The sequence below is a fragment of the Lepisma saccharinum genome, chromosome 11 (assembly GCF_977018435.1).
Source record: "Lepisma saccharinum chromosome 11, izLepSacc3.1, whole genome shotgun sequence".
Lineage (NCBI taxonomy): Eukaryota > Metazoa > Arthropoda > Insecta > Zygentoma > Lepismatidae > Lepisma > Lepisma saccharinum.
In genome coordinates, this window is record NC_139239.1 from 39811072 (window position 1) to 39823400 (window position 12329).

At 37.1% G+C, this 12329-nt stretch overlaps 2 protein-coding genes across 3 annotated transcripts in view; one reads left to right on the top strand and one right to left on the bottom strand.

The window, feature by feature from the left end:
• Window positions 1-12329, top strand: part of Fs (Follistatin) — a 236829-nt gene that overhangs the window by 187292 nt on the left and 37208 nt on the right. For both annotated transcript variants that reach the window (XM_083130943.1, XM_083130944.1), the window contains one exon: window positions 3125-3346. In XM_083130943.1, coding sequence (XP_082987069.1) covers window positions 3125-3346 — 222 coding nt within the window. The remainder of the gene's footprint in view (window positions 1-3124; window positions 3347-12329) is intronic.
• LOC145995347 (uncharacterized) lies at window positions 7252-11298 on the bottom strand. The gene is made up of 2 exons (XM_083131957.1): window positions 11112-11298; window positions 7252-8977 (listed from the first exon to the last, which is right to left on the bottom strand). Exons 1-2 carry the CDS (start codon window positions 11246-11248, stop codon window positions 7252-7254), a joined length of 1863 nt encoding a protein of 620 aa, XP_082988083.1. The 5' UTR covers window positions 11249-11298.

Genomic DNA, 12329 nt, shown 5'->3' on the forward strand with positions numbered 1-12329 from the left:
TACATTATATAGGCTGGCTGCAATGTTAACGTCAATTTATTGCAAAAATGCAAGTGTAATCGATTTGATAGCGATATAATTATTCAAGTGTAGTACGTAAATTACAACATGAAAGCTCAGTTTTGTACCGAAGTATGTATGACATTTCTAACAAATTTCGCCTCCACTTTGCTCGCCTTTATCCTGGACATGCGAGGGAATGAATCTTCTCAAGTTTTTCATTTCAAATTAGATGTTTCCTTGAGAGACCTGACAGTTCTTTCAGAAGCAAGTCTTGTATAACTTTGGCATGCTCTCAGTCGGTGTGGAATTCAGCGCTGCAGGGGGACGCTTCATGCACATAACAGAAGTTACATTCGTTCATCTGATAACATGTATAAGGAAGGCCTGTCAAGAATCCCGCTGCGTTCGCCAAAAATAGAAAGGAAAAATGAGAGACTAATTTCAAGGTGCACGAAGTATGTGTTACAAAGTTGCACAAGGTGATGTGTTGCGCAGATATGCCAGTGCAAGAATGCACATATCTTCTTTCCATTTTTATATTTCTCAAAAGCAACACTTATACAATGTATAGAGCAACTTCTCAGAGGTGCACTTGGAATAGTTGTTTTTTTCATCACTCCAAGGTAAGGATTGCAAGACAAGTTGAAGCTGATTTCCATACTCCCCTCTACCGCATACTTGTGGAACAAAATTGCTCTTCTGATATGAACTTACGATTACGTTCTGAATATGAACAGCGAGAGCAGAAGCAGAACGCTATTTTTCTATTATAGCTGGTGTGACAGTAATCAGACTTTTGCACGGTCTTTAGAGTTAATGAAGTACTTTAAGAGGCAGTACAAACCTGATGTATTTCCTTTAAATTATAACTCTTCCATCTGAACCTGCGTCTGCTTTGTCTGGGCATGGGTGTTCTTCTTTAATGTTCTTTCATGAATTTCATCATATCGTCACTCATCCTCATCGTCGCGATTAGCCACCAAAAGTGCGAGAAAGCGGTTCTAAATAACAAAAAACAAATATTTTTTTTTCGAAACTTTTCATATCAAAGGTAGAAATATTAGTTGTAAGAACCTAATTAATAATTATAAGTTGCTCATGTACCCCTGACTACCCTAATGCCATTCTTAAATGAAGGAAGCAATTTTTCCTACGTTCAAAGAGGCGGTAAAGTGGTTCGTCCCCTTTATGTCACGTCTAATGACATCTCCTCCCCTAGAGATGTCCGAATGGAATAACATATCTTCAGTGGAAATAGTGGAAGACAGTTGAGCGTTCCAAGAAAAGTTACCAACCGTCTCTAACGCATGTACAGATTAATCTATTAATTGATTTATTCATTTTTATAATCACAATTATAGCCTCGTGAAATGTAGTACAACGAATCTCACCTTGTAATAGGGGATAGATCGGAACGTATCATGTACACTGCTGTTTAGCGTATAGTGCATGGCTTTTCGGACTGTAGAATTCACTTGTAGAAGAGCTTTATATATTCTGTATACTTTGTCAAATGAACACTTCAAAAATCACAGTGCATATTTTAATTAATTGAAATTATTATTCATATATATCACTATTCTATATTGAATGGTAATTTTATCCAATTTATGTATGGAATTTTATGTATAGCCTATATGGGTCATTCCATGTCAAATCAAATGGAAAATGAACAAATTTGCTACCGCGCCTTCCAATTTTGATCAAATTTGATGCATTTGTTCCCAATGGTTCCATAAGGATGCATGTAATTTTTCACGAAAAAAAAACAACTTTTGTTTCCGAATTGCGGAATTTTGAAAATTTGAGGTATCTTGGAAAACAGCTTACATTTTTCTCAATTTTTCATTTTCATCGATTATCCCTCCTCCTAAATGAGATACAGACTTCGGAAAACAGTGCTTTTGTAGTTCTTGACTCCACGCAAGTTACATCAGGTTCAAAAATCTAAATTTTCAAATTTTTAAACGTTTTTCAAAAAGCACAAGTGTCCGTTTCATTTTTTAAATTACCTAGCTAGATATCCCCTCAATACATTTTCAGAAAATATTTGTGAACGAGGAACGACTGCAGTGCCCTCCACTGTGCGTTAGAGTAGGACAGTTTTCTCTTCGAGCGTTCAAAATTAATTTTTCTTTCTGAAACATTAATTTCGATTGCTCACGTATTTTTATGTGCTGGAATTATCATTATGATGTCAACTTTTTACGGACCTGACCTGCCTTAATGCACAGCGGTCAGCGGTATATTCTAGAATTAATTTCTCACCTAAAATAAAAGTTACATACAACAAACTGTAAATGTATTGATGAGGTACCTGACTCGGAAAAATATTAACCAAAGGTAACGAAGAAGGGGGGGGGCTTTTTTTTTTATGTTTAAAAATTTGAAAATTTAAAGGTTTCTGGTGTTTGAACCTGCAGACCTTAAATTTTCGAAATGTCCTATCTCGGAAACAGGTGGATTGTTTTTTTCGGAAGACAATTAAGTGTATACTCAAGAGGCCTGAGGGAACAAATGCTGTAAATTTAGTCAAATTAGGAGAAGGGGGTGATCCGTTGATTTCACATGGAATGATCCCCAACACACATACATATGCATATGTATACATACACCTATATGTACGTATCAGTGTTCTTATTACTTTTTAAAAGTAACCAAGTTACAGTTACTAGTAATTGAAAAGTCAATGTTACAAGTAGTCATATTTGATTGAATGGCCAAAGATTTTATTGTACTCTGTATACATATGCGTATGCCTTAAGAATTTCTCGTATCCAACAATGGCTTCTCTCTAGCTATACTAGCATGTTACACATCAATGCAGTAATGTTCTAAATTTGACATGCAATGAAGCCTAGCTTCCTTATACCTACTAAAATACTTTCACCTTAGCATCCAGAGAAGACAAAGAGTTGGAAACAGTGTTTTGCTCTTCCCACACGTTACAAACTTTCAAGGTAACAATTTAAGTGTCGTAAAGTAACTGTTGGGAGTGTTACTTTATTGTAACTCTGTTACTTTTGATTACTTTTAAAAGTAACTAGTTACTTTTTTAGGAGTTGTAGGCTTGTAATTCCTTGTAAAGGGCCTGATCTCATTTCCTGGTTGATCCACACAGGGTCCTGCGACAGGATTCAATGTCCTGACAGCAAACACTGCCTGTTGGACCAGAACCTGACGCCGCACTGCGTCAAGTGCTCGAGGAAGTGCGAGGTGCCGCTGGTGAAGAAGATGGTGTGCGGCGTCGACGGCAACACGTACCAGAGCTCGTGCCACCTGCGAGAGGCGGCGTGTCGCAAGGGCAAGGCCATCCCGGTGGCGTACAGGGGCCGATGTAAAAGTAAGCCATTCCATCAGAAAGAGGGCCTGCAGCAGTTGTACCGAGTTACTCACCGTACTCCCGAGTGGCGCTGAGGACGGATGCTAACCTTTTCCTCCCAGGGAGTGGACGCTTCTTTCTCCTTTGCTGTTGTTGTTGTTGTCGTCTTGTCCTAGCCGGTTCTCTCTCTGTTGTGGCGTCTTAAAGTTTTTCCCTCTTTTCATGCCAAAAATGTTGCGGAATTTATAGCGGATGCCGTCTGTTCCCCCCCGCCATGGATGTTTGTCGTGCAATATTGTCGTTGCCAAGGTTAAGAAGTGAACTTGCGAGCCTCCTAAACCGGTGAGTAACTCGTTACATGCTGTTTGGTAGGTCAGTGTTTTGCAAGAGTACCGCGAGGGTGGTGCATGCAAGACGGCGTCGCTGTTACACACGCGTCTTCCCTGTACCACCCTTCCTTGATGTGTCGAGTAGAGTAGTGTAGAGTTTCTGTGTAGTGGATTGGAACGTTGATGTTATGTAAATGTACAAAAGAAGGCGAATATTCCCATTCCCTGCCCCCCCCCCACTCCAAATGAATAATGTAGTACCAGGACAAGAAGTGCCGGAGCGTTCGACGGAGTAAGTTATAAATAATTTCTGGAGCTGTTCTTTTTCCCTCCCTGAGAAAATTTGTACAGTCACCGGCAATACAAATATAACATCTAGATCCTGAAATAGACGCTTCCATGCAAGGCGTAATGTGTGTTGCCTAACTCTACGGCGATAAGTGGACTTTAATAGCAAATTTTCAATCGCAAAAATCTAGTACCGCCGTAAAGAGTTAGGCAACACACATAATATCTTGCAGGAAATCATTTTTTTTAGAATCTAGGTGTCCCATTTTTATTGCCTGCGACTGTACGGGTTCCAGTCTGTTAATCCACATTGCAATTGCAGTACGCCAGGACATTCCCAGTGCATGGGATGGGTAGTGCTTTGGAAAATAAACATTTTTAAGGCACCAAGTATTGATAACCGCCTCGTATCAATGGGTACCTGGGGGGGGTGGGGGTATGGCCGAGGTCAAGAATATGTGGAGCTCTACCTCCACATCACACCATATGCCTCCATGGCATGTGTGCACATACACAGGGGTACCTTCACCTTGAAGTATTGATAACCAGAATTTTGCCATTGGAGATCATGCAGAAGGAACCCAAGTATCGCCCTCCACTTAAATAAAAAGACACTGAGAGCCTTCTGCCAAAGAAATAGTAACTAGATATGACTTCCCTTTAAGTAAGTATTATCATCTATCTCAAGAGTTTATATGAATTCATTATAAAATATTCTATAATTATTTTTAAACAAGATAGTTTTAAGTGAAGTAAATTAGTAAGAACTGTCAAGATTGGATTCATATTGCGTAAACAAATCTTCCAATTTAGAAACACCAGATTTAGTTGATTAATTAGTTGAAGTTGAATAGTTTTTTCTTATATTTCATTAAATATGTTTCCTCTGATTTCGCTTTCGCAGAAGCACATTGAATTATCTAAAGAACTAACCATCTAAGTTAGATACAGAATTTCACAAAAGATTCATTATGCCTTGTTTGGGAATATATTGCTTGCTCTCTCTTTGTTTTTTGTGTGTAAATATCTGTGTTGAACATTCAGTTAGAACTTTAAATATGTCCAATTGTGCACTTGATAAATTCTGCAAGTAATTAATGTTGTTTAATTGTGAAGCTAATTTAATTTCATTCTAATTCACTTGACTAAAGTGTCTTCTTACAGTTCATAGATAGGTAAGTACGCAGTATTTGGAATATCATTTCTGTCCAACGTGAAAATTAAAGTGTTAATTTGTTTTTATGTAGATTTGAGTTTAAGCGACGCCTCTGTAGTCTTGTAACTAATTGTAAATTGCATATGTATGTGTGTATCTTTACAATCCGTTAATTATACTGGGCGAGTCTTTTAAAAGAGGCCCCGTGGAAAATGCGCTCCTTGCATGTATGCAACCTTGGTACACCGAAGAGAAGAGCGGGTTAGAGAACAGTCCAAAATATCGGGGCCAAGCATATTCGATAACATGACATGACATGACATATCCTGGACTGTTCTCTGCCCCGCTCTTCTCTTCGGTGTACCAGGGTTGCCTACAAGCAAGGAGCACATTTTCCACGGGGCCTCTTTTAAAAGACTCGCCCAGTATTTATATACATATTTAATAGAGTCGTTCACTGCCAAATTGTATAGTTTTGTGCATAGAGAATTTCATTCGTTATTTCGTTGCCGTACATTGAAGCGGGATGCAGTGTGCTATTCAAATGTTATTTTCATCGAAGTTAAAAGTTTCTCGTCTAAATTGGTAATGCAATGGTGATTCATAAACATTTTAGATAATGTAGTGAGTCGCAGCAGTTGCCTGTCTGAAATGCAATTAGCTGTGCCTGAACAGTTCAGTTATCAGTTGTGTGGATATGCTTTTCGAGTCATTCCATGCGAAATCAACACAGCCTTTGACCTGACCATCTCCGATTTTCATGAAATTTGGGGAGTTGAAACTATGCATAGAACTTAGTAAGTATAAAAATTTTTAGTTTCGTGCGTCTTGTAATTGTTCAATTATACAAGGTCAAAATTTGCAGAAATTGCCCTTTTTGAGTCCGCTTAGCTATACTAAATCTGCTGTAACTCCGCCCCTATTCTGCCTAGGAAGCTCAAATAAAGCTTATTGTACAGTGAATTGAACAAGCTTTCCAGTGATATATAACAAGCCCACCTTTGGATAAAAATATAATTTTGTCACGTGACCTTGACTTTTGACCTTGAATATCTCAAAACATGTCATCACCAAAAATCGTGAAAAAAATATATTTGGTCCCTCATACCATACTCTAAAACATACCAAAAAATCATTCTGGGACTGCAATGGGATCAGAAGATACAAAATAATATGTGTAACTATGTGACTGATAAAAGCCCCATTACATGAACTATGAAGAGTCAAATGTCCCTTAACACCCCCTACAAAATGTGAAGGAGTTATCCTGGGTATAATTGGTCATGAAAGAAATAGGTTAGACACAGGGAGATCCCTAGCCGTGTGTGTCAAGCGCAGGTGCAGCATATTGTTGATCGCCATATTGAATTCAACGCAAAAATTTCAAAGGAAAGGGGGTGATGTGAGATATCAAATGAGGCTAGAATTTCACGAGAAATGAAGTGACGAAGGATTTTCCAACGTATCTTACGCCAGCAAAAAGTTATACACATATCTTTCACTTACGATATATGCACATTATAATGTTGTCAATGTTCCTGTGATCACACTCGTTGACGTCTCTCACACTCGCATAGAACATTTGGTAATGTAGCATGTGCAACAACATCGCAAGCAGCAACTATGCCTTCTCTCAGATGGTCAATATCAGGGACTTTTAGTGCATGCACCATTCTCTTCAAATGTTTCTGAAGGTAAACGTCCTCCTAAGATGTTAGATATGGGGAATGTGCAGGCCTTTTAATAGATCCCCGTGTGCCCATCAATCTACCTAGAAAATTACCATGAAGAAATTGCGAAAATGTCCACATAGTGTGGTCACACTCTGTCCTGTTTCAAAACTCTCGAAAAGTGCCATATCCCGTAAGCAAGGGTGAAAAAACCTGTTCACTTAACAAATCCAAGTAGCCCTCACCATTATGCTTGTAATAACCGTAAACTACAGGAAAATAATTTAAGGTTCCGTTGTTGAATATGGACCAACCATTTCCGTTCGCCATACATAGGGTGACCAGATGCATACATTAAAAAAAGAGGACAGACATGGTGAAAAAGGAGGACAAATCACAAGAAAAGAGGACACCACAAAAAATGCAAAGATATTTGTCATTAATCTTAATTTAATCACTATAAAAATCTTACCTACAGTTTGCTTACACATACTTATCAGATGATCTGATTTTTTCCAACAACTTTGGAGTTTTTAAAAGATAATCGTAGAAGTCAATACAAGAATATTCTTTGAAATTGTATTGAATCATGATAAGCCCCTTTACAGAATCTACACTCAACCTGTTCCTTTCATCTGTCCATTGTGTTGATATTAGTGAGAAAATTCTCTCCACATTTGCATTATGTCCAGGTATCGAAAAGAAATATTCTGCTATCTTTAGAAGTTCAGAATGGCAGTCAGAAGACTTGCTTGATTGGAAATATGTGGTCCATTTCTCATTACAGCTCATATTTTGTAATTCAGGATTACCACTAACAAACTGCTTCAAGTTACAAAATTGGTCAAAACATTTAACATCGTCAATGTGAATTGCTTTGGACCCTAAGTATTTCATACATTCTTCAACATCACTGTACTTCAGATTTGTTAAATTCATCCACAACTCATCAAAACTTTGTGACAACTTTTGTATGCATTCAACACAAGACTCATACAGCAACATAGCATCCTTCATGAATTGTTCTACCTCTTTAACAAACCCATCTTTTTCAGCACTTTCAATAATTTCTCTTACCTTTAAACAAAGAAAGCTACCTTCTAATCTATTCGTCAACACCTGACAAACATAACTAAGAATGTCTATAATCTCAAGCACAGAATTTTGCTCTTTTTCCAATTCTTGGATTTTAGAATGGAATGTGCCCATAATTGAATGTAAATGCAACAAATAAGCTTTACTTAACCTGTTTTCAAAGAACTGAATTAAAATTTTAGGTGGCTTAGGTTGTGACAAGAAATACGATTTTAATGCCGTGAACATTTCCAGCACTCTTTCAATGGCAGGGAAAAGTGACAACCACCTTGTTTTGGAATGGGACAGCAGTTGCTTGTAATTAATATCAACAAACTCGCAGAAAGACTTTAGCTCCTCTGTTCTAACAGTATAAATTGAAAAATAATTGTACATTTTCAAGATTATACACTCTATGTCTATTGATAAATTATCAGCTCCATGCTGTACAGCATTGTGTAAAATATGAGCTGGACAACCCACACCTAATAGATTCTCATTTAGTGATTTCTTTAGGTTGCTGTAAATATTCTTCCCTTCTCTTCGATTGACTCCTCCAAAATTAGTATTTGTATTGTCCCCTGCAAAAGCTACACACTTATCTGACAAACCTAGATTTTCTAATGTTTCCTTAACATAACTTGTTATGGTTTCAGCTTTCTCATTTGGAGTTGTCTTTAGTTCAATTACTTTTGTTTTGATGCCACCCACTTTGTAATTGTAGTACTGTATTAGAATAGGAAACATTTTCATACACCCATGGTTACTTCCATCAGTTGATACTCCAAAACAAGAAATTCCCTTCAAACACTGAATAGTTACATCTAAGGAATGTGGAGCAATAACATTATTTATAATACACTGAGTTTTTGTTCTTCCTGTCGATACTTTCTTTGCAATATCTGAATCACTGTATATAACTTGATTTAATTTTGGTGTACAATCCATAGATCTGTAGCTAAAATGGTGCCTAACTGTATGAAATGCTAGACCTCCCTCGGCTGCAAGTACACGATGAGCTAGCGCTGAAGTAGACTCTTGTTGAAGAAATATCTTTTCCAGTGGAGTTGATGAACTGGAACACTGAAGGCTTTTCTTGTGTTTATGGGATGCAATATGATGTTCCAAATCTTGACTACCTGTAACAAAATATTTTAATATTAGGGCTCGGAAGTTGATGACCTAAAAATGTAAAAAAAAAAAGACCACCCCTTAACAATGAAAGCTTGATTTTTCACAAATTACAAGAGTAGTTGAATAATTTGATAAAATCAGTTTCATGGTTTAAACTATGAAAGCAAAGGGAAAAAAAGCAGTTAAGTGCTAATGTAATTTTCTATAATTTTACTTCAAGGTTATTTTAAATACTCCACAAGTCATTCACCTCCATTCAGAATGGGCCTTGCATGACAGTAGTCAGTCAGAACCTGAAAATACAGTTTTGCTTCGTGAGCAATTGTGCTGATCACAGACCACTTAATTTCGGTTATTTTGCAATTTGTACGCGTGACCGCCAAATTTTAACTGCAGATTCGTGATTAGGAGAGCAAAAGTAGTGAGTATGTCGAATTTGAAACAAATTGGAGAAACTCCCGGTATTGTAAAATCGCTTCACAATCATGGCCTAAAAATAATAGTGCCCTCTTGAATTGACCATATTTATGATTAATGGCATACTTGCTAATAAGATGACCATGTGTGGTAATTTGGTTCTAGTTAGATATAGCGAAAACACATTTAACTCGTTTATTTTCAAATTAATTTCATTTGTACTTACCTCATATGCATAGTGAAACATTTTTCAACTTGGGATTACTTTTTTTTTCAAATCTTGATTCACGCTGTCTATCGTCAGCTGATATGCAGTGTTACCAAACTTATGAACCGATAATTGCCGCACAAACTATTCACAAAGGTTTTTTAAGCGAAAATTGATCCACAAACCATTCACGGAAGGTTAGGTTAGGCAAACATAGAAAATTGAATTGAAAAAAAAAAAAAACCCTCGCACGTTATCTTGTAAAACTACTGTGTGGTTGCTACACTAACACTTATTAACTGAAAAATGATGTTTTTTAGGCTAAAATTGATCCACATACCATTCACGGAAGGTTAGGTTAGGTTCAGTTAGGTTAGGCAAACAGAAAATTAAATTGAAAAAAAAACAAACGCTCACACGTCATCTTGTAAAACTACCGCGTGGTTGCTACACTGACAGGGGGTTACATAATCGAAGGCACGGAACAACATTTGATTCACGTATTCCACGGTAATGGTGCAACAAGCTATCGTGCAACGGAGATACATGAATGTCGAAAATTACATTATTTACCGGCCGAATAAATTGCAGGAATGGAAAAAACACTATTCCCAGCTTCCAAAAGTGCACAGGAACTCAATTCCATAAGTACTTTCCCGTCTTTTCTCCTGTAAATTTCAAGAAATGTATTTTCGCTATATCTAACTGTTACCGGTAATTTATGTAAGGTATGCTAGCAAATGCATTTAAAATTCTTGAAACAACTGGGAGAAAGAAATGATACTAAAAATGCAACAAAAACAGGAATAATACTGCAAAAATGGACTAAAAACCAAAAGGGCAGAAAATGCAAAATAAAAACAATATTTTCTGGTTCTGACTGAAGTGAAACAGACTAGTTTCATGTTTAGTATTCTCTTCAACGCCCAGAAAAAAGATGATTTGTCAATTCCCTGACCCTATTTATGATAGCTACTCAATGAAGTACTATGTAATGAATAGTGTTATGATTAATAATAATTGCAATTTCGTTCCATCACTATTTTTTTAGCATTAAAAGTGGCATTCGATCGATTTCGATGCTTTTTGCAATATGAAATGTGTCTCAGTGTATGAAAACAACAAACAACAGATATAGGCTACTTCATCCTAAAGTACTTCCACCATTTATTCTTAAAATTTGGCTGTATGCACACACTATAGAAAAAAACAAAAAAAAAAAAACCTTGCAAATGATTTATCACACCTAACACTCCAAACCCAACAATCTACAATTATAAACACTACTAAATCTCAAACAATCTAAAATTGTAAACACTACTAAATCTAGCCCTTGTAACGATAATTTTAAATTTTGGTTTCGTTTTCAGTACGTCGTGTTTAATTTGCTTTATTTGATAATACATTTTAATGTAATGAATGGTTGCAATGTTGGAAACATGACTATTACTTTCCATATGCAAACATGTGTTCTTACTACGTATTTATCTACTTGAATTATTACATGTACCTACCTTTGTTTGCTACTGAGACGTAAGTTCCAGCAGTGCATATCTTACATTCAGCTTCATATTTGTTTCTTCCTTCCTTAAAAGCAGGATATTTTCTTCCGAGATCGTTAGTGAATTTACACTTTCGCTTCGGCATTTCATGAAAAGAAAATTCTCACCACATTTTTCTGTATCGCTCGTATGACCCACGTGTATCACAGATAAAACTCAAGGTGGATAAAACTTGCGGCGAATGAAAAACTGCACTCGTAAACAAGGTTAATGCACAGACTAAATGCACACACGCTATATGCGCACAGACTAGAAATAGGCTATATACGTTTCCGCTTGCATCTGGGACGCATCCAGTATCTACGCGTTCAGCGGGCAAAGCAACGAGGAGTTGGAATCTGATGACTGATTCGTGTAAAGTGTTCGTGGTTCGGATCGCAGATGATGATCAGTGAGCATTGCTCGAATACTTAACAAGCCAAGTGAGGTTTTTGGACGTAAAATAACAAGTGGTGATCGTTATGCGTGGAACAATTTCATGAGCAGTATATTGACAATGGTCCAAAAAGGAGGACATTTTCCGATTTTTCAGAAATCCGCCCGGACGCCGGACAGACACCGAAAAAGGAGGACATGTCCGGATAAAAGAGGACGTCTGGTCACCCTAGCCATACATTATACCACATAATTAGCTTACCAGCAACAACCATTCGACTGAGCAAATCACAGGTATTGCATATTATTTTTATTAACTTCACCGTGAACATAAAAATTTGCCTCGTCACTGAAGAATTTTTCATTCCGAAGGAAGTGTCACGTAATTGTTTGAGATACTTTTCCCAATATTCTTCACTATTCAACTATTTGGTGAATGTAGCTGATTAAAATCATATGCAATGGTGCGTATACTTCTTTCTCTCCCAAGATGTCAGCGTGATCTCGATGAGTTCCTAACACGTTAGGAGCATTCCAATGCTTTGTTTTTAACACCTCGAAAAGGAGAAAATGATTACAAGCATGCAGTAATAAATTTTTGCTGGTTAAATATATGTTGGATAAACCTTCGTCACTTCATTTCTCGTGAAGTTCTAGCCTGATTTGATATATCACATCACCCCCTTTCCTTTGAAATTTTTGCGTTGAATTCAATATGGCGGTCAACAATATGCCGGATCTGCGCTTGACACACACGGCTAGGGATCTCCCTGTGCCTAACCTATTTCTTT

Bases quoted from the DNA above. Each gene is read 5' to 3' on its own strand.
- LOC145995347 (XM_083131957.1), bottom strand. From the start codon at position 11,248: ATGCCGAAGCGAAAGTGTAAATTCACTAACGATCTCGGAAGAAAATAT. The intron at 8,978-11,111 runs GTACATGTAATA...TGTTACAGGTAG, and splicing joins TCAGTAGCAAACAAAGGTAG to TCAAGATTTGGAACATCATA.